Source organism: Oryx dammah, unplaced genomic scaffold (genome assembly GCF_014754425.2).
Source record: "Oryx dammah isolate SB20612 unplaced genomic scaffold, SCBI_Odam_1.1 HiC_scaffold_3, whole genome shotgun sequence".
NCBI classification, from domain to species: Eukaryota; Metazoa; Chordata; class Mammalia; order Artiodactyla; family Bovidae; genus Oryx; species Oryx dammah.
The window spans coordinates 91333337-91356785 of NW_024070187.1; the positions used below are offsets into that span (position 1 = coordinate 91333337).

General features: G+C 39.5%; 1 protein-coding gene across 4 annotated transcripts in view; it reads right to left on the reverse strand.

Moving 5' to 3' along the window:
• Positions 1 to 14613: 14613 nt before the first annotated feature.
• The window catches only part of CNOT6L (CCR4-NOT transcription complex subunit 6 like), a 116624-nt gene continuing 107788 nt past the window's right edge, over positions 14614 to 23449 (reverse strand). For all 4 annotated transcript variants that reach the window (XM_040237166.1, XM_040237164.1, XM_040237165.1 and 1 more), the window contains exon 12: positions 14614 to 22004. In XM_040237166.1, the coding sequence (XP_040093100.1) occupies positions 21792 to 22004 (213 nt within the window). In that variant the 3' untranslated portion in view covers positions 14614 to 21791. The remainder of the gene's footprint in view (positions 22005 to 23449) is intronic.

A 23449-nucleotide genomic window follows, 5' to 3' on the forward strand; every position in this document is an offset into this window, starting at 1 on the left:
ATCCTCACTATTAGTAAGTACTTATCCTTGTAGGGGGCCCACATAACTTAGTTTCCAGACCGGGACATGGAGAGTAAAAGGGGTACTACCAGTAATTCTCTTGGGCTCAGCTGGTAGAGAATCTGCCTGCAATGTGGGAGACCTGGGTTTGATCCCCAAGTTGGGAAGATCCCCTGAAGAAGGGAAAGGCTACCCATTCCAGTATTCTGGCCTGGAGAATTCCATGGATGTGTATAGCTCATGGGGTCACAAAGAGTCAGACATGACTGAGCGACTTTCACTTCACTTCACTTCATGAATAATTACTCCAGGCATAAACCAGGACTGTCTCAGGCAAACTGGAAGACATGGCCCTCACAGTCCTGACTCTAGCAAACGAGGTCCAGTGGGCTTTTTAGAGATTTTGTCCAAGCGTGGTGGATTTCTAGCAGCAATCGAGCAGGTTTAGATGCCCAGTCCACAAGCCTGCTGCTCTGGTAGCATCAGAAGTCTTCCCAACCCAGCTGGCAAAAATAGACGCTGGAACCCTGCCTTCTGAGGACAGCTATTGCTCACAGAGGACACAGCAGCTGCTCCAAAGTCCTTCCACAGTTTATCTCTTACTGTTGTTGTTTGCTGTTGTTTAGTTGCTAAGTCATGTTCGACTCTTTGCAACCCCATGGACTGCAGCAGGCCAGGCTACCCTGTCCTCCAGTATCTCCTGGAGTTTGCTCAAATTCATGTTCATTGAGTCGGTGATGCCATCCAACCATCTCATTCTCTGCGCCCTTCTCCTTTTGCCTTCATTCGTTCTCAGCATCAGGGTGTTTTCCAGTGAGTCGGCTCTTCACCTTATTCATATTCTGGAGCACAGAGTTTCTGATTCCTCCCTTGCTGAGGCATTTAGAAAACTCCTGTCTGCTGAGAAGACTCTCACTTCTGGAAGCCTTGGATGTAAGAATGGGACGATGTCGCCCTCTAGTGTGACCAAGGAGGCTGGGAGCGCAGACCTGGTCAGCACAGAATTGAAGCAAGGAAAGCAGTTCTTACCAAGAAAATGTGTTAACATGTTTTTCTACTTAATTCTTACAACAACTATGCAATGTTCATTCTTACAATATCCATTTTTATAGATATTAGCTCATAGAGCTTGAGTAACTTATTCAAGGTCATTCAACTAGAAAATGGATTGAAATTTAAACCCCAATCTGTCTAGTATTAAAGCCCATTGTCTTTCCTTGTGTCATTCTGTAGGCTAGTATTCAAATATTCAAAACATATTTATGAACACAGTATTTAATATCAGAAATTGAAGTTGAGGATAGATTTATCTATTCCATAAGGCCACATCAGAGTAGTTGAAGATGAAGTATATGTGTGCCTGGCCGTGTGTGTGTGTGTGTGTGTGTGTGTGTGTGTGTTCTGTGTTAGGGTGGTGTGGAGCAGGGGGAGATGAGGGTAGAAGTTCCTTGGTGCCTTTTTTTATGTGATTCTTTCACTTATACATCTTTGTTAATATTTTTCTACATCTTTCATAAAAATTCAGCCTTCCTCACTAATCCTTGTCTCTCACTTCTGAACCACTTACCACTTTCTCTGTAATAGTTTTCTTAGTGAACTTAGTATTGGGTTGGCCAAAAAGATCATTCGGGTTTTTTCCATAACAGTTTACAGAAAAATACAAATGAACTTTTTGGCCAATCCAATATTATAGCAATCATCAGCACATCCATCTAACCCCTCTGTTCCCTGCCCATGTATTACTTAGTAAACTGTCTGAGAGCCAAAACTGTCTTAACTTTATTTTCCATTTCAAATCCCTAAACATCTATCACAGTGCTTCACAAAGAATAGACCCTCAAGGCATTTGCAGAAATTGGGCTGCAGTAGATGTCAATCACTGTCCTTGATGAGATTTTAATTCCAAGACATTAATAGCTTCTTCCAACTTGACAACATCCCACTGTGTCCTCTTACAGAGTGAATTAGCCACATTAAATGTCTAACTGGCTGGCAAGATCAAAGCCCTCCTAACTCACATCCACATACTGGTGAAAATACAGGACGATGATCCCTGGAGTTGGGAAATGGACTAGAGTATGACAGGCTACAGTCCATGGGGTCGCAAAGAGTCGGACACGACGGAGTGACTAAGCACAGCACAGTGTGGTCTCTCTCCTCATCTGAAACCTGGAGGCTGAGGGGTAGTGCTCTCCCAGGTTTGTTGGTCTTCTTTTATCTCCCCTTCCTCCCCGCTCTGTATCTGGTGTACTCGGTTCTATCCTAACACCATCTACCCTCTCATTCAATAGCTCCCTCCAATAGAACTCCTCCGCTTTTTCCTTTCCCTAAATGGCTTTCACTGATCCTGACTGGTGTGTCCTCTGTGTTCAGGGAAATGCGACTAACCTCCTGACCTCTAATTCTGCTGCAGACCAGCTGTCCTCCATGTATTAACCCTGTTTAAGCAAGTCTTTAAATTCCTGGGCTGCTCAGTCAGCAGCAGCAAGAGCAGCAGCACCATCTGCTGGGAGTTTAACCCCTGGCTTCCTGGTTGTAACGGTGGAGGTGGATTAGAAACCCGTTTCAAGGGGCCCAGGTCTGAGGCACATAATATCTTAATGCTCCTCCGCAATTCCAGTCATTCTAAATGTTGGCAAAGTAAGTTTTGATATTGAAAATGTAAAATTTTAGTACATATATGTTCAGCAAAATATAATAGCAAAAAATTATAGCTATTTAATTGATTTAATAATGAATATTATATTCATTAAATAAAAAATTCAGCCCCATGAAAGCACAACCAAAACATTTTAAATGGCTCTATCATATTCTGTGGTTTCAAAATTATATTTATTAACCTGGAGAAATGCTCAAGTTATAATGGTAAGTGGAAAAGAAGTAGGATATAAAAATGAATTAAAACCTAGTAACCATTTTGCTGTTTTCATCCAATTTTTTTCTGCACAAATATTCTTTAAAATATAAAAAGGGAACTGTTGTTAGTTTAAGAAGCACTTCTGCATGTTCATAGTAATAACAAATCAATGCAAATACATTAGCTCTGCGGTAGGTACTGCATATTAACCAGCATAAACCTACAGGTGAGCTAAACCATGTTTATTGCTTGCTCCAGGTCCTAGAATTCCTTCTTTTCTACTACCAATTCTTCAACACTATCAACATTAAAAAAAAAAAATCAAGCCTTTCATTTCTCTTCTTTCTTCTCTCTCTCTCTTCCCAGAGTCATCCCAGATCCTCCTCTTTGCACCTGAGTCTCAAATAAGGGGAACAAAACAGCAAATCAAAGCAAACATTCCTCCCCATTTCATCTTTTCTCCAAGAACCTCCTCCTTGCATTCCTGAAAATACACAGGGCACTGTCACTAGAGAAAAACTGGTGGCCCATGAGTCCACAATTCCATTAGAAATGAGAGTCCCACTGCAGTTTCAGACAAGATCAGAATTTTGAATGGTAATTGTGTAATTCTGGCAAATACACAAGTAAATATTATATGTGCTTTTAACAACTGTACTGTAAGGCACTCTCAGACCCTTGGCATGAATGCTGAAAGGATTTCTTATTCCTCTCTCCCACATTCATTTTCAGGACAGGGCAAAAGACTCTGAGAGCTCGTATGACATAACATTTGTCCCTCCAGACAGCTGAGTATTTTCCATGGATAGATAATGGCATTTACTTGGAGGAACTTCTTTAATATGTATTTAGACAGCAGATTTTTATTAATAAAACAGTTCAGCCATGTCAAACCAAGAACCATTTCTAGTCGTTCCATTTGTATTCAGAAAATAATCAGGTCAGAGGAATACACCTAGATAACATTAGAGCAAAAGAGACGTTCTGTATTGGCCAGAAACAAAATCCATCTGATGTGGCTTGCATTGGGGAGGAGGTTTGCAGAGGAGAGGGACAAAGCAATATGGATTCAATCAATTCCTTGATAAGCTTTCCATTTTTATGAATCCCCACACTTGGATTATTTTTTCATTGCTCATAATCTATTATAGCAAGTGTATATATATATATATATATATATATATATATATATAGGAGCAGTTAAATTTGAGAAACTTAAGAGGCTAAAGTGTGAGCAGAGTTGGCAGACCAAGATCAGTATTAAACTTTTAGGATAAAAGTTTTAGAGTGAAAACTTTTAGGAAAAAACATAAAATAAAACTATGAAACAGCACAGCAGATTATTAATGATTTTTGGTATGACTTAATAATAAGTATTCTTGGGCTTCCCTGGTGGCTCAGATGATTAAGAATCTGTCTGCAATTCAGGAGACCTGGTTTGATCTCTGGGTTGGGAAGATCCCCTGGAGAAAGGAAAGGCTACACACTCCAGTATTCTGGCCTGGAGAATTCCATGGACTGTATAGTACCTGAAGTCGCAAAGAGTCGGACATGACTGAGTGACTTTCACTTCACAATAATAATGGGCTTGTACTTAATAAAATGGAGAAGAGAAAGATAGTGGTTATTAAGTCCTACCAGTCATACATCTGTTATACATCTGACTGACCTCTTTCTTTCCATGGTTCCCTAAACCTTAGACCTAGTTCCTCCTGACGGGAATCTTTCACTTACTCTACCTAAGAAACTAAGAGGAGGAATGGGGCGAGTGATGGAAAGATTCATTTAATTTGGAATATAGTGAAATTAGGTACGTCCAAGAATTTCCAAAGAGGCAGTCAGAAATAGAGGACTAACGATAAAGACAGACATTAGAGGCGGAGACAGACACTAGGGAGTCATCTAAGTAGAAATGATGGATGGAATAATGAAAAGGAAAGGCAGCAAATAGGGCTGATGCTTGGAATAATTCTAGGCGAGTGAGGAGAAAAACAGGAAAAAACAGAGAAGAAATAATTTTTCCTGAGTCTTTTTCAATGCTTCTGAAGGTTCACAATGGCTGAGAGAATGGAAATTTTTAGAAGCAATGGATGTTTATCATGAGTGAATATGACAGAAAGACTGTCAAGGTCAAGGTCCCTGATCGGATGTTTGGGAGTTGCCAAACCATCTCCAAGCCAGGCTTCAACAATACGTGAACCGTGAACTTCCAGATATTCAAGCTGGTTTTAGAAAAGGCAGAGGAACCAGAGACCAAATTGCCAACATCCGCTGGATCATGGAAAAAGCAAGAGAGTTCCAGAAAAACATCTATTTCTGCTTTATTGACTATGCCAAAGCCTTTGGCTGTGTGGATCACAACAAACTGTGGAAAATTCTTCAAGAGACGGGAATACCAGACCACCTGATCTGCCTTAAGAAACGTATATGCAAGTCAGGAAGCAACAGTTAGAACTGGACATGGAACAACAGACTGGTTCCAAATAGGAAATGGAGTCTGTCAAGGCTTTATATTGTCACCCTGCTTATTTAACTTATATGCAGAGTACATCATGAGAAACGCTGGGCTGGATGAAGCACAAGGTGGAATCAAGATTGCCAGGAGAAATATCAATAATCTCAGATATGCAGGTGACACCACCCTTAAGGCAGAAAGTGAAGAACTAAAGAGCCTCTTGATGAAAGTGAAAGAGGAGAGTGAAAAGTTTGGCTTAAAGCTCAGCATTCAGAAAACGAAGATCATGGCATCTGGTCCCATCACTTCATTGCAAATAGATGGGGAAACAGTGGAAACAGTGTCAGACTTTATTTTTGGGGGCTCCCAAATCACTGCAGATGGTGACTGCAGCCATGAAATTAAAAGACGCTTACTCCTTGGAAGGAAAGTTATGACTAACCTAGACAGCATATTAAAAGCAGAGACATTACTTTGCCAACAAAGATCCATCTAGTCAAGGGTATGGTTTTTCCAGTAGTCATGTATGGATGTGAGAGTTGGACTATAAAGAAAGCTGAGTGCTGAAGAACTGATGCTTTTGAACCATGGAGTTGGAGAAGACTCTTGAGAGTCCATTGGACTGCAAGGAGATCCAACCAGTCCATCCTAAAGGAAATCAGTCCTGAATATTCATTGGAAGGAATGATGCTGAAGCTGAAACTCCAATACTTTGGCCACCTGACACGAAGAACTGACTCATCTGAAAAGACCCTGATGCTGGGAAAGACTGAAGGTAGGAGTAGAAGGGGATGACAGAGAATGAGATGGTTGGATGGCATCACTGACTCAATGGACATAAGCCTGAGTAGACTCCAGGAGTTGGTGATGGACAGGGAGGCCTGGCGTGCTGCAGGGGTTGCAAAGAATTGGACATGACTGAGCTACTGAACTGAACTGAAACCATCTCTGGGCTTCCTGACCCACTACTCCACTAACCTGATTTTTCTGTGGGTCCAGAGGGTCTAAAGAGAGAGTGAGCAAGGAAAGAAACAAAGAATAAGAATTCTCCTTTCCTTTACTGTCAAATTTCTTAATATCCCTTTATTTTGTCATCCTTTCAAGATAAGAGGAATCAAGTGAACAGAACAAAAGAGGCTTTGTCCAGTTGGGAATTGAACTACTTATTCAATTACTCATATATATAAATAAATTGGCCATTACATTCCCTTTAGTCCCACTTATATTTTAATTCTTTGCATACTTTGAAGACATTTTTATTAATGACTATGAACATAACTATCTGAATGATGAGGAATATTGAAGATTCTGTGATTCTAAATGCTGGGAGACCAAATAGTGGTCATTTAGACTGTCTACAGAAACCATATTTTCTTCAAGAAGTGGTAGTAAGAAAATCTCTATGTAGTCAGTTTTTACATATTTTTAATAATTTTAAATTTTAAAGACTTCCTCAGTGGCTCAGTGAGTGAAGAATCTGCCTGAAATGCAGGAGACATAGGCGATGAGGGTTCAATCCCTGGGTCAGGAAGGTCCTTTGGAGGAGGAAATGGCAACCAATTCCAGTATTCTTGCCTGAAAAATCCCATGGACAGAGTAGCCTGGTGGGCTACCATCTCAAGGGTCACAAAGAGTTGGACATGACTGAGCGCCTAAGCAATACTTTTAAAACTCCCCTATTTATTTTCTCTGGGTCTTTAAAAGGAGGAAAACTCAGAACAGAGGGTGGCTATTAAAGAGAGGCTCAATCATTCCTGACCCATATAACAATTTTCAAATATTTCAAGGGCTGTCATATTTCTAGGTCTTCTTTAATGAATTCATTTAATGAAAATGTTCTTGAGGGCACTGAGAAAAGATGATAAAAGCTGCTGCACTGTCTAAAAATGGAAAGTTGCAAAAGAAACCCAATTTTTGGTATCTTCTCACATCCCTCACTTAAGTCTACACATTTCCTAATGGCTCTGTGCCATTTCCCCCCACCAAAAGTATGGCTGCAAGCTGGCCTGCATCAGGACAGTAGAAGCAGTGTGCACCTTTTGCCATCTTCACGCTGAAACCAGTATTCAGTGTCACATAGTGTGTACATGGTGAGTTTGTCAGGTCAGATGTCTGTGGTCATGGCCAAAGATATCTTCTTGGTTCTAATGGAAGGCATTACTATATAAAACTGAGAACCTGGTCATGTGGAGGGCATCCAAGACTCTTCAGAAACAACTGCTTGGCCAGTTGTGTTGAGGAGAAACCCAATCTGGAGGCTTAAAAGAAGTAGCACATTCTCATGCTGTAAGCCTCTCTAACAAATCTTCCCTCTATCCTCTTGGTGGGGTGGGGGAAGAAAAAAATGGAAGCTGTTACCTAGATCGTAGGGTCAATGCCTGAATCTAATTTCCTGATCACAGGGAAGAGAATTCACATAGTCAAAACATAATCTTTCTTTTTTAAACTTGATACAGAATGAAAACTTTCTAAACTTATCTGATTTTTTGCTAGATACAGTTTACAGACCGTCAAGGGCATAAGCAAAAAGTTTGGCATGAGTATCTTCACTTAGAATAAGACTCTTACAAAAGAAAAGAGTTCCCCTTTTCCCCGCTCAATCGTGTCTGACTCTTTGCTCTCCCGTGGACTGTAGCCCATCAGACTCCTCTGTTCATGGAATTCTCCAGGTAAGAATACTGGAGTGGGTTGCCATTTCCTTTTCCAGGGGATCTTTCCAATCCAGGGGTCAAACCCAGGTCTCCTGCACTGCAGGCAGATTCTTTACCAACTGAGCCACAAGGGAAGCCTGTCCCCCCATAGAATATTTTATAGATGTGGAAATACTAAAGTTTCCACAGAAATAAATATCTCAGAGCAAGTTTCTTCATACTATTTCTTCTCCATATGTTTACCACCTCATTTTGACATGTCATCTGTAGTCTACTAAATTTAGACAAATCATCTTGGCTATGTAGTTGTAAATTACTAAAGAAAGCCAAGCTTATAGAAGGGAAGGTGTGTTGTTCTTTGGGTTTTCTTATTTTCTCTATTTACAGGTGAAATATTGAATAAAGTAGTCAAAATAAGGAAAGTATTACACTTAGAACCTCATTTAAAAGCTTGCTATTTTAATTCCACGCCTCTTACAAGGTGATATATATGGTAATTTCTTCTATATATAAAAAATATGTAGGTATCCTTACCAGGAAATAATGTTAAGATTACATAAGATTCATCTAGCATTCATGCTGTTACTACAATGACACAAACATAGCCATGTATTAGCAAGTTTTTCTGAAACAAGGTCTGTACTGTATCGTCTCTGTGAATCCACGGATAGCCCCAAGTGTACACATAATTACAAAAAAGGGATATACTTCTTGTGCTGGTCATTTCCCTCCTTGCTCTCAGATTCATTCCTGTCCTTTCCCGGTTCTGACTGTATTTCAGGATCTGCATTTCCCAGGGTCTCTTAACAAGTGGTTTCTGAGAAGGTTTGGCAAAAGGGAAGCCTTGCTGGATTATGTGGGAGTGGGAAAGAGAAGTGGTCAGGTATTTTGCCCTCTCCTCCTCTGCTTTTGGTGGCATCTCTGGCATTGGCTGTGTTCCCTCCATAACACCAGTGCCCATGGGATAATCATTCATTTATATTTCAGATCTCACAAGACAGCCACTGAGAGGCTCCAGCTCCCATGAGATGGCTCATCTTGAGCCCTGGTAGCACTCTGCCTTGCTTACACTCCATTCATCCAAGTGGTGATAACAGCTTCCTGCTTCTCCAAATTTTAGAATTGCCTCAATACTTCAATTTGACTTCCTAGTTCTTCCATTGCTGCTGCTGCTGCTAAGTCACTTCAGTCGTGTCCGACTCTGTGCGACCCCATAGACGGCAGCCCACCAGGCTCCCCCATCCCTGGGATTCTCTAGGCAAGAATACTGGAGTGGGTTGCCATTTCCTTCTCCAATGCATGAAAGTTCTTCCATTACCTGTAGCCAATCCCCTGCACCAGATTTCTTGTTTGCAGTGGCCAAAGTGGTTTCTATTTTTCTGAATGGCTCCTTACTGATAGGGCTCTTGAGACCAGGAATGGTGGCATAAAACTGATAGCCAACATGCAGCTCTGAGATTGGGTTATCTGTTTAAGCAGGAATACAGTGAAGACCTCCTTATAGGTGATAAATGAACACTAGTAAGCAGTGGCATCATAATTACTTACTAAGCTGTGGTTTCTTGAGACATAGCATAGCGTTAAGACAAAGCTTTGGTCAAGTAACTGATGCACTTTACTGCTATGATAATAATTATAATCAGTAAGAATTGTTAGATGGTATAGATGCTTCTGATTGCCCTGAAGAGTATACACAAAGAAAAAGATCAGCCTAATGCCTAAAACTTTTAACACAAAACCTGAGGCTTCCTAGCCACATTCCATTGTCCTGTAGCCCTAGGGCAGACATGGCTGATAATCTGGCTGATAATATAGATTGAAGAGTTGCAACACTGCCTAAATGTATAGGACTATCGGGTATTTTATGCTAAGATAAGGACTCTGGATGCAAAGGAGTATTTCACTGAGACTTTGGATGGTAACATCTGAGCAGAGATGAATCTGCAAACTCTGAACTCTCCAACTCCCTGGATCCTCCCAGCTAGCAGCAGTAGTAGTAGAGTTATCAATTTCTTAATTTAACATCCCACCCAAGGCAACCAGCTTTCACTTGCATAAAACCTTTACATGACATCACTTGTGGCAGTTGCCTGAGAAGAGGCTTACTCCTCGAAGAACATGTTCTGACCGCCCATCCTTGTCTTCAGTCTCATAACAAAAGTTCTTTCCCAACCGAGCCCAGAGGGAAAAGTGCAGGACCTGCTCCAGAAGACAGCAAATACACCAAAAGGGATGCAGAATTTTGTCAGTGTGCATTGAAAGAAATCTGGAAGATATGTTTAGGAATATGTCTTAATCCATTCAGGCTGCTATAACAAAATACCAGACTGGTAGCTTATAAATGATAAAAATTTCTCACAGTTCTGGAAACTGGAAACACTAGATCAAAGTACCAGTATGATCACCTTCTGGTGAGGCCCCTCTTCCTAGTCCATGCACTCAGATGCTCGGTCATGTTTGATTCTTTGCTACTGCATGGACGATAGCCCGCTAGGCTCCTCTGTCCATGGGATTTTCCAGACAAGAATACTGGAGTGGGTTGCTGCTTCCTCCTCCAGGGGATCTTCCTGACATAGAGATCTAACCCTCATCTCTCCTGCACTGGCACGTGGATTCTTTACTAGTGCCACCTGAGAAGCCTCTTTCCTAGTAAATAGCTGGTGCCTTCTTGCTGTGTCGTCACATGGTGAGGAGACAAGGGATCTCTCTGGAGTCTTTTATATAATGACACACTAATCCCACTCATGAGACATCTAACCTCAAGGTTTAAGCCCCTTCCAAAGGCACTACTTCCTAATCATGAACCTTGAGGTTTAGGATTGAAACATGAATTCTAGGGTGATACAATCATTCAGATCATAGCAGAGTATATTCTAAGGCTATCTGGAAGAATGACATTCAGAAGATGTAATCACGGTGAATGTATTGACATGGGTACACCTGCCTGGGATTCAGGATTAAATGTGTTCATTGAAACCCCAGAGGATGGAACTAACCACTCTATTAGATTAGTAAAAATAATGCCAAAAACATGTGAAGTAGAGATGGCAGACCTTACTTGGCATATTGAGGAACAATGCTCTCAGACAGAAATGTAATATGAGCCACGTCATTTCTAGCTTTCTAGTACCCATATGTGAATGTGATATTTTTTTAAACTATCAAGTACTCAATAACCACATGAGGACAGCTACCACACGAGGAAGCACGGGCATAAGCAAAGACAGCTGGAGAATCCTAGGGATGAGAATTTGGAATGGGTTCATAATGTGCGAACTGCTTAGCCACTGCCAAACATTCCCTCACCTCGAAGGGCTCAGGAGACAGTCTTTTGCCACAATATTAAGAAATAATCCGTGACAGGAACATGGCTGTGTAATGGACTTGCCGGCCGTTACAAAGCAGCATCAGGTTGTGGTTGTTATTCGAAGTTAAGCTTAGATGTGGAGAAGGACCTCTAGGAAGACGGCAGAGTAGGAAGCACCAGGAATCTGTCTCCCCACCTAGAGAACCATTACACTGGCATAATCGGTCTGATGGAACTCTTTGAGAACTCTGGAGTCTACTGAAGACTTGAAACTTCCAGGGGAAGGCTTGGAAGGTAAAACTGCGATTCATTTTGGTCCATGTCAGCTCTTAGCTAGTAGCAGCTCCCCACCAACCCCCAACCCCACCCACCCCCCGGCCCCCTCTCGTCCCCTGCCTCAGCCACATGGCATGCAGCAGCTGTGCACTGTTCCTGGAGCAGCCAGCACACAGCTTGCAAGAGGCAGGGTGAGCAAAAAGAACCCAGTTCTCCAAATACTGGGCACTGTGCAACACCCAATTGCTGCTTCTGATCACAAAAGGTGCAGAGCAACAGGCAGCCAGTGCCCTTCCCCTCATTGTTGCAAGCCCCTCCTCCTCTGGCTCAAGAGACTTCCAGAAAATTTAAAGGGCTAGTGCCCTTTCCCCCTGCTGACATCCCAGCACAGACTGTGCAGAGGAACATACCACAAGAAAACAACTTTCCCAAAGAATTCTAAGACCTGGGCTAACATTATGACCAGGAACTGGAGATACACATGGACTTTGGAAGTGGGGGCCTGAGAAACCTGAATAAGAGCATGTAAGGAACGATTTATTGACACAGCGGCATTCTCCAGTGACTCGAGTTAATCTTAATAGAGATCTGGAGGCAGTCCTAATATGCTTCTGGCGTGACTCCGTAAAACCTGGCGTGGCAGGTTCTGTTCCTTGGGAAGCATAGGACCAAGGGCGTAGCTGGGTTAGTCTCCACCAAACACCATGGGGAACTCTGAAGAGTTGCTGGGGTGTGGACTGATAGGCTTCTATGCCCACATGTTGCCCAGGTGTTGGAATGTAGGCTGCCCCCAAGAAAGGGTCACGTAGGGAGCAGAGGTGTACTACGCAACAGGAGGAAGCATATCTGGACCCTAAGGGATTCACTGGGGAGCTCTTGCTTCTCTCATGCCAGGGATAAGCTAGCAAATTCAGTCACCAATGCCCCAATAAGCACAAAATACCTCATTGGGATGAAGGTCTGGGTCACCCCCAAGTTAGGGAAGCAACCTAGACCCACTGATGCAGTGGTGCAAAGCTAGGACGTGGAACGCATGGTGGAAGAGGATGACATTTGTAGCTGCAGCCACATCAAATGTTTCTCACTTTCTGTACCACCACACCCCATTTCTCTATTATCGTATAGGACACCTGCAGGAACCTGCTTAGTGGATTTGATACGTGCACAAACATGGACAGAAGAAGGAATGAACACCCAGGGAGTAACCTTTGCCTCATGGGAGATGGGAGTCCATAAGCAAATCCTCTCCTTGCCCATCCCTCATGAAGACAATTTTGAGGTGCATTCCATTCAGGTTTTTAGAGGGTTCATGGCAGGTTTATCCCCAGATGCTCACAGAGGTGATAGGCTCAATAATGCACCCTTCACATGGCTTTCCTCACTCCCTATTTCATTCTTCCCAGTGCCCTACTCTGATTTCCTAGGATCACTTCAATAAAATACCTGTATACAAGCCCCTGTTCTGGTGTCTGCTTTTTGAGAGAACCATTTCACGAGATTTACTTTCTTATATTCATTTTACCAGTGATGATGTTGTTTTGCCTGAGATCACATGGTGGAATATAATAAGCTCACCTACTGAACGTCTTGATTGCATCTGCATGTCTTCTTAACAAGGCAGTGTCCTGGTATCTGGTACCTTCAAGATCCACTTCAGTGGTGAGTGACTACTTTTGCAAGACTTACAAAAGGCTGGCCAACATCAAGGCCTCTGTAAAGAAAGGGTCCTCAGGGTCAGTAACAGGCTCACACTGGGTCCTTTGGTAGGAAAGACCAATCAGTAGGCACTTAGCTTTCAGCCTAGGGATTTGTTCTTGGCAATCTGTCCCAAGTAATCTGTCAATATCTTTCCTAAACACTTGTTAAACTGGACAGTTCAGTTTGTTTTTTTTTTTTTTCCACTCTCTTCAAGAATAATCTTGTCTCGGAGAAGAAAATGCCAATCCACTTCAGTACGCTGGCCTGGGAAATCCTTTGGCCAGAAGAGCCTGGCAGGCTACAGTTTATGAGGTAGCAAAGCTGGAGACAACTATGCGACTAAACAACAAATTCTCGTTCCTTTCCAATGCTGTCTCCTTGTTAATCTTTTTTACATTTATTACTAGCTACTGCAGTAGCTTTTATTTTGAATTTTACTAATAAATGGGAAAAGAACTTGCCTTTATTATCCTTTTTAATATCCTAAAACTTTTGAGTACCAAAATTTGCATTTAAATAAAAAAAGGAATCTTATCTCAATCACACCATGCCTTAATAGTATTTTTCTACTGAATATCTGTAATTTTCAGAATTCCTAATTATTTCACTGTGTGCCTTTCCCTCCCCTCCTCCAAGATTCTAAGGTTTAAGACACCTTTAATTACAACACTTCATTCTTAGTCATAAATAGAAGAGGATCTGGAATGTGAATTCTTGGAGGATGGGGAGCCTGTCCATTTTTATGCCGCACAAAGCATCTAGTTCATAGCAGAGACTTGTTTGTTGAATGAATTTACTGTACATCTTGGCAGGTCCGCCTGTTGAGATTGATCCATACTGGTAACTCAGCATATCTGGCTGATAGTTGTCTTGTCAGTCAGAATGGGCTAGATTATGCTTTAATAACAAACATTTATTCAAGGACGACCCTGTGACTTGGCAGTTGTTTTCACTTACACTACATGTCCTATGCTGGTCAGCAGAGGAGCTCTGTTCATCCAAGCTACAAGGACTTAGGATGAAAGGTCTGATCTCAACATATATTTCTATGATCATCAAGGCAAGAAAAGGGAATACCTATGACAAATTGTACACTGGCTATTAAAGCCCCATTCAGAAGTCACATATCCCTCTGTTCAGATTTCTTCAACCAAAGTAAGTCTCATAGCTACAATTATCTTACAAATCTTTTCTAAACAAAGTGTTGCTTAAGGAGTACTGTACTTTGCTCCAGGAAAAATATTACATAATATGAATTTGTAATTTGTGCCTGACCCTGGCTCCCGACTTCACTTTAGAAGAGATGTGCTTATCTTAGAGCAGACCCTTACACTGCACACATCAACAGTAAAAAACCAAGACAAAGGTATGCAGTTGCAAAATGGCCATTTATTGCCTACAGGGGAAGGACGGGAGGGAGAGAAGGGGAAGTACACAGGTGCAAGGAAACAAGCATATATTTAGCCCTATACATCATGTGTGAGCAGTACCCAATCTCCAAAATGGAAAAAAGTATTTTGTCATCTGACATAGTAGTAAGGTTCTTAAGCACCTCCCTCCTGAGCTGCCACAAGATTTAAAAGGCAGGACTGCTTTGTTTAGTCAATGTTCACATTAATGAAAAAAATACTACCACCCAACTGTGTCCTTTTGCACACACATTTTGTACAGTGTCTATTGTGAAAAACATCTCAGCTGAGCAGTTTGGTCAAGATTCAGACCTCATGAACTGTTTAACTGTAATAAATAGAAAAATAAAGCAGCTGGTGATTTTGTCAGAGAGAATGTGTTCCCTACGAGTAGAACCACTTTCTCCGGGGATGACAGAGTGTTAAATGATTAGAACACCACAGAACCAGTCTATTAAACATTAAACACTAGTAAGCTACAATTCATGGCACTTCATTAAATCTAATTTTTTAAAAAAGAAAGGAAGGAAATCTCAGATTTTGAACTGATTATTAGAACACAGTAACAAACTGATTTAGTGCTTGGCTTTTTCTTAGGACAAAAGCAGAGTAAACACACAACTTAAAACAGAAGAATCCATTTTGGAATAGTATCAGTAGAAACTAACCAGTATTTAGGAAAAAAAAAAAATCACCAAAACTTCTTGCTCAGTTTTAAACTCATGTGCTTTGCTCTCCAACCATTAAATTAGTTATAAAAACACTTTAGAGGCCACTGAATGACAAAATGTATGCAAAACAATGAATTATTAATTTAATGCCAAGTAAGGAAAATAAATGAACCCTTCTCTATTCAAATGGTAAATTGAGTGGAAGAGTAAGTCATCTCATGGACAATTAGTTGGCACTTGTTTTATGGTTGAAAGAAATCACATTAGAAAAAATATATATATAAATTAACACGGTGAACTTGACCAACACTCTGGCCCTTTCAGAGAGAAAAGGTACATACACACTCTCAAAAAAAAAAAAAAAAAAAAAAAAAAAAAAAAAACAAAAAACCATCTCCCTCCTTACCACCCCATTCCACTCACAGACAACAAAACCCAAAGCTGAAACATTCATTCCCCCTCAAAATATACCAAGTACTCCAATGAACTCTATTCCTCCACTTCTCCTAGATGAAAGAATTGCTTGCATTTGGACAACTGTACGAATGCCCATAGTGCACTTCTCAGTGCTGCTGGTGTTTAAGAAATTTGCCACTCACAACACTGAACACTTCCAGATCCAGTGTGCAGTAACACAGCCATCCAAACCCCTACCCACCCCCCTCCCCACCCCCACCCCAAACTTGGCAGAGCACCGCTCAGGAATTTCAAAGGTAAGGAAATATATTTTAAGCAAGTGAAGCACAGAGAAAAAGGACAGTACAGTTTCTGAATAAATACACACCCAGACCACTGCATCGCTTACTGCATCGAGATTTAAACAAGCAGCGAGAAACTACGCCTGTTCAGTAAGAAGCAAAGCCATTGTTTGAGACATCAATGCTGAGCCAATTGTGTGAGTTAACTAATTAAACAAATGTGGTACATATAAGCATTGATAAATTGAAAGGAAATACAGTCATATATCAGTAATTAGAAATTAATACAAAACTGAAGAGAGCAATAAAGGACCACTTTTGAGAGGGCTACCATGATTCTTATGCTTAAGGGTGGAAAGTGACAGACATACAAATAGGGACATTATCTCAATTCGGGGAGACTTAACAAAAACAACTACTAGGAGGCATCAAACTATGCCTTCCGAAAGCTGAATATATCCAATGCTACTGTGCCAAGAGAGTCATATCACTTGGTGTTTGCATATACTCTTCATAATGTGGTTTGTTTCTGATGACACAACTTCTCATTTCAGTACAATGCTACTAAATTTTTACCACTGCAAAGAAAATGCAGAAATGTCATTTCTTATGCTTTGAAAGTAAAAATTACTTTACCTAAAAACATTCCATTTCTTCGGTGTCATGATGTTTGTTGAACAAAACTTCAACATGCTCGTTTTCCTTTGGTTCCAAGAATAACCCAAGTCTAACCAAACAAACTTATGCCAAAAGAAGTGACTAACTAGGCTAATGAAGCTTGCTTTCCCTGGAATCTCCCTATTTCTTATAGAATTTGTGATTGTTTAACAGAGAAACTTCCACAAAGAAGGTATTTGGTTAAAAACAAGAAACAAGCATGTTTACTTACTACCTTCCTGAAAAGAACTGCCTTTTTTTTTCCCTTTCTGTGGATCTTGCTCAAAACATCCTGCAGTACAAAGAACTTGTTTCTGTTAAGCTCAAAGGTAGACACACAATAAACATGTATCATGTTGTAAAATCCAAGATGCTTTTGGCACCATGTTCCTGAACAGATTACAATTTTGGTAAATAGGCCAGGGTAAGATGTACTAATTTACTTGTGTTGGAATTCAAATTTAGTGATCATGATGCCGTTAAAAAAAATTACAATCACTCAAAGCAACCATAAGTATAAAAGTTCTCCTCTGTCTACAAATTCAAAACTTTAATTGAAGTTCCTGGCTTAGAAAAATACTCTAATTTCCCTAGTTAATTTATGAACCTATAATTCACAGAGTTCTAGAAACAGGATACAATTCAGAAGGAAAAAGTTAAATCTTCCACACATTAGAAAGGTGATTTTTTTTTTAAAGGGAGAGGACAGGTGGAAGAAAGACTACCTTACAATGTGAGAATTCACATTTCTGTCAAACTGTTAAGTATAATGAGTGCTATTTTGAAAATGTGCAATAAAGTCTTTGCCTGCTATGAAACTGTTATTCTTATGGTCTGCCAAATGTATCAGAAACTGATGATGCTGTTTGTGACTGAAGCTACTCTCAGTCAGTATATTTTATAAAGTGATTAAAATCCCTCAGAAACTCAGATTATAAGGCCTTAGAAACAAAGTAAGTAAGTACTGGGACACAGTTGACTTTTATTGCTAGAAAATCTAGCCTTGGATTAGGAATGCCAAACCATATGCCTCTGGTTCTCTCGAAGAACACATTTAACCTATTTTTTTCTTGTTCTTTCTCTACTCCTTGCTGTTTGATTTAAAATTATAGTTGGCACTAGTGATTTTTAGAAGCTCTTAGAAATGCAAATACGAACTTAATTTTTCACCCACTTAAAGTATATACTTAGGAGATACAATTTTAAAATGGAACACTGTATGTTTGCCCATGTTCCAGTTTTAATGTGTCACATCCTCAGTCCTAATACAACCCACCATAGAATCAAGTGATATGAGCCTTCAGTATCTTTCAACTTTCTCCCTTGCTTCTCTGTGATTTAATATATAGCTTTAACATGGTTGAATATATAACTTTTATCAAAGAATAGGGACAAATAAGAAATGAAGCTTTATATTTCTGCAAACTATAACACTAAAACACAGTGGCTTCTTTAATACATTCACACAGAATGCTTATTAGTAAAATTAAATATCTGCCTATGACCATCAGAAAAGTAATTTGAAAAGAAAGAGCTTGGAAAAAGGCAAATGGGAGGGAGGAAAAGCTGGTCTCAGAACCCATTGTGCCATACCTGACTTTAACATGTGATATTCAAACGAACGGTCACATGCCTTACATCAAAGAAATGAAACAAAAATATTCAGCTACATTGTACAAAATTTTTTTTTACATAAAACATCATAAATCTTGAACAGATTTACTATATCTGAATTCTAAAAAGTTGCCTATAGAATGGTGCTGGGATTCTGTTCTCTGCTTGCTTTTAGGCAGTGCTGTTGCTTAAAAGTTGACACCAGGCACAATATTTTAAAACAAAGTCAACAAGCAAGGAGCAGTAAGTGGATCTGAGCCTTTCTCAGATGTCAGTCCTGAGGATGCTGCAAGATTTCCCCATCAAAATATGTAAAGCTATGAGGCGGATACTGATGCCTGAGAGAGTGGGTGACGTGACATGCACTTGTATGACTGTTGTAATGGCAAACAGTGCAGTTTTTCCTTCCTCAAACAACACTGTTTTGATAAATTTAAAGAACACTCCAGTTCTTAGACAGATATCAGAAATCATATTTAACAGTTTAAAAAAATAAAACATTATCACAATCTAAAAATGCCCAAATTTTCTTTAACCTTCAGATAAAATATGCAGCAGTCCCATGGCATAAAGCTTATTAACTTATTCTGAGAACCAGAAAGTATATGAGCATAAATATTTTACTTTCATTGAATATACACCGTATGTCATTCACCTCTTCCTTTTGGCTTCTCATGCCAAGGTTCCAAATGGCATGCGTTTTCAACAAGACAATACTGAGGGGAGCAGCATTTCTGATCATCTGAATTGGCAGCTCAAAACAGATACCACTCCTTTTACAAAGGGAACAAAGGGTGAAGGGTGTGTGAAATTTGGGCAGTGGGCTCAAGGGAAACCGTGCACATGAGATTTGGGTTACCATGCCCCAAGTGTGTTTGCCACCCAAAACATAACACAATTACCTACTTCAACAGGGCTACTACCAACATTTACTAAAACCACATTAAAAATACACAGGATAATGAATGGTTTGAAAGAGTGCATTTGGAAGCAGAGAGAACCCAATTACACACCTTCCTGCAACAGAGTGCCTCGATCATACACAAAATAAACTTAAGCTGTTTACAATGTTTCCCAATTTTTTTTTTATTTTTCCCTCTACATTTAACTATTAAAAAAGTTTTTTTATTAATAAATGGGCTCCTCTGTGGTTCATATACAATCATAAGTGAACTTTAAATTCCATTTTATACAAACATCTCAAAAAATATTGGGAGTGAAGTATGGTAAGAAATATTGCTCACATTGCTAATTAACATGCGTATATGAGAAGAGGAAAATGTATTAGTTAGTGCATATACCTCCAGAGCAGAAAACCCACCCAAAACATGAGATAAAAATAAAACATACAGTAGCTGATTACAAAAAAAGGTAATGTCCACAAAATTAAGTTTTTCATGCTATTCTACTTTCCAGTACTATGCTTCAGGTAATCAATTTGCATGGCTAGATGTTGAATGCTTGAGGTATATAAGAAGGGATACCTGCACACTGAGGAAAATCTGTCATCTTAAGGGTTGTTTATTTTGTTTGTTTATTCTGGTATCTTGACATTTTTAAAAGAATATTTTATTTACATCAAACTTCACTCAACTACAATGACATTCCAATTATAATAGATGACAAACCACGCCTCTATCACTAGGCACTTTTAAAAGGGAGTTTAGGCTTTACAGAACCCTTCTGATGCAATCCTATATCTGATATCACATCATCCCACCACCCTTGTCCCACTAAAATTACCCTTCAGGGGAAATATTATCTTATGTAGCCTGATTAATTTACTATGGAAGAAATTAGTATAAAATGACCAAAGGAAATGCATCATTTAAGACTAATAAAACAGCCTAAGATGTCAGCTTTCAAAGAGGAGACAAATTGTATATATTTAAAACTAATTAAATAATTTAAATTTGACCTGTACTTTATATATTAGTGAGACACAAATATAGGCTATTTTCTTTTAAAATTTCATTCACATAATGGAAAATTTCTTGTTTATTAAAAATATCACATTTTGAGACTAGAAACAGTAAAGTGCATGAAAAGTTTAAAATATAAATTTCAGAAAACTCTTATAGCAGCAAAAAAGCAGAATAAAGAAAAACTTAAAAACACAGACACAACCTTTTCCTGTTACTGTGCCATAATTAACATCAAGTAGCCAACCAATTTTTCCCCCAGAAAACGGTATTGCGTTCACTGCCTCGAGTCACAGATTTTCAACTGGCCCCTCCTGGGCGAAAAAAGGATTCCAACGTATCTAAAGAGCATATCAATAGTTGGGAATAAACCAGTAGCTTCTTAATTCAACCCTGACAGACAACAGAAACAAAGATTAAAAGCATATAATGGCCATTTGGCAACTAGAGTCAGGAAAAATGATTCAAGGTTTTCAACTACTCCCTGTTCTCTCTTTCCCCCAAATCCTTTCCATTGTCACCTCAAAAAGCCAAAACCAACAGCCACTTGACCTACTTTGGGAAACATGAGAAATATCTGTATAGCTTTCCACCTCTAAAACTTTGATCAGGGCCTTTTCATTCAGTAGTTATTTCTTTTAACATATGCCCATAACAGCAAAAATGAAACAGATCATATAATATCTGTTTTTCCAGCACAACCAGGCAGAAAAGGGTGGATGGAAATAATTTTAAAAAAATACTGGACACTAATTTTAGGGGCATCCTAGACAGGCCGAATTCTGTTTTCAAGGTGTGCGGCAGTAGAAATTACCCGTTGTTTTCCTATAAATAAACTGGAGAGACAGGCTTAGAATTAATATTTCTAGTAAGGTTATAACTAATAGGGGAACAAAATACAGAATGATTCCTCAAAAATCAAAACAAAACAAAAAAATCAACCAGTGCTTGCCTAACAAATTGTGTGCTGTTAAATGCTTGATTTTTAAAGCATACTGTGCAATCATCTTTAATTTCTCAATTCTTCTCATTATGGCTAGTTTATGTACAGATCTAGCAAATATAAGTGCTTTGTTAATGTGCAAATGACTGGGGAGCTAAAAATCAGTTATGGAAAACGAATTCAAGAAAGTTTCCTGCAAGGCATACCATCATTCAGTTTAAAATCTCACATTTATAGTCTTTAAAAACTGCCTTTAACAAAGATGAAAAATGGCTGGCTCACTTGAAAACATTCAAAACAAAGTATTTGTTTTGGAAAAACAAATACATTTGTTGTTGGGCCTTGAATTGGTGATTTATCAATTATGAATGCTGACTCCTAATATAATATGAAGACAGTCCAACTTAAAAACATGTTAAATCAAAAATTTGGAAACAGTAATACTTTGGTTCCAGCCCTAGTGCCAAATGATACCAATATGCACAAAATTGTACAAAATCTTATAGCAAACACATAATGAAAGGAACCTGAAGAAGCAGCTTAAGGATGGCCATACTTCACTCCTACATACTTTGATTTACAACTGTACAGGTCCATAGCAACAGATCCCCGTCTTGGCGGGGTAGTACTCCACTACCTCCGGTTAGGCAAGTGAACACCATTGACAAGAGGCAGGAGTGGAGGGTGGAGTTCAAGTTGTGTTAACAGTGAGAAGTGGTCTGAAGGGATGTGAGGGTGTGGACACCCAGTGATGTTGTTCTCAACCAGCCATTGAGGATCTAAAGGCCCCAGGACACCAAGCACGTTCATATGAGTCTTGGAATAGAAAATGTAGTCAATCACGCCCTGAAAAGAGATTGGGGGTTGGAAAAAGAGAGAAAAATATATGCTTAGATAAAAAGAAAAACCCAAGATATATAAAAGAACAATTCATCATTTGCAAATGACAAATACCTGAGTAACCTGTATTTCTGGTACCTGCTGTCTTCACAATGGGTCAAATAAAGCTCAAATCTTGAATAGGAATTATGTGAAATAAAAGTGGCTAGAGGGAAACACAGTACCTAGGAGAACCACAGCACCTTGCACATGTGCTCATCTAAAGCAGATTAATGAAATAAGTCGTGTCTGACTCTTGTGATTTCATGGAGTGTAGCATGCTAGACTCCTCTGTCCATGAGATTTTCCGGGGCAAGAATACTGGAGTGGTTTGCCATTTCTTTCTCCAGGAGATCTTCCCAACCCAGGGATCAAACCCGGGTTTTCTGTACTGCAGGCAGATTCTTTACCAACTGAGCTACAGGGAAGGCCTCACATGTGCACAATGGTAAGCGAACTGAGAAGCTAAATAAGCCTACCAAATCATGTCTAAGCCTCTCCAGAATTGGCTTGCTTGGGCCAGTGAAATCTCATTTATCAGTATAAACATTATGGAAACTGCACTGACTCTTCTTGTTCCAATAAGCAGAGAATAAAGATATTTATATGTATACAGCTAATTAAAAGCTATGACAAAAATAATTCTTTTAATGAAAACTAGCATTACTTTCAGTTATTTGTACATCAACCCAACACATCTGAATGAAGCCATTGTAAAGCATGTATCCAGACTGCTAATTCTAGCTCAGCTTTCCCAGATTTTATACATGTATACAAAATATTGCATATATTTAATCATTCTAATCTGTTCTTTAGTTTAGAATACTCATTTTCACAAATCCCAGTGTACTGTAAATTCTGGATTCCTTGCTGCATAAAAATACCTCAGCAAAAAACATTCAGCAGAGACCTATGTACGTATTCAGTTGTACATCTTAGAATTAGATGATGTGTGCTTTATCTGAACTGTAAGTTTCAAAACAAGTGTGTTTGGTTTTGCCCTGGGTTGTGCATATGCAAGAAGGTAAAGTCAACTTTCTTCCTTCTCACAGCAACAGAGCCTGAACCCAAGCATGGAGAGACTTCCACACTTGGAAGTACTTGTTTTATTTATAAATACTATATATAGTGAGTTCCAGCTAATATTTTAAAGAGTATCACAGTGAAATGGGCTACCAAAAAAAAAAAAAAAAAAAAGAACTTAATGAAAAAAAATTATACTGTGAAATTTTCTAAACAATTACCTTAGTTTGCTAATTTGGACACAACCAAGACCAAAACAACCAAATAGTTCTTTTGAGGGAGAGAGCTTTATTCAACAATAAGTATACTTTAACCCTACTTTACCACAAATTAAGGAACCTACTTGAAGCCAGGGGAGTACGCTCTGCCATCAATGTTCCAAGTCCAAA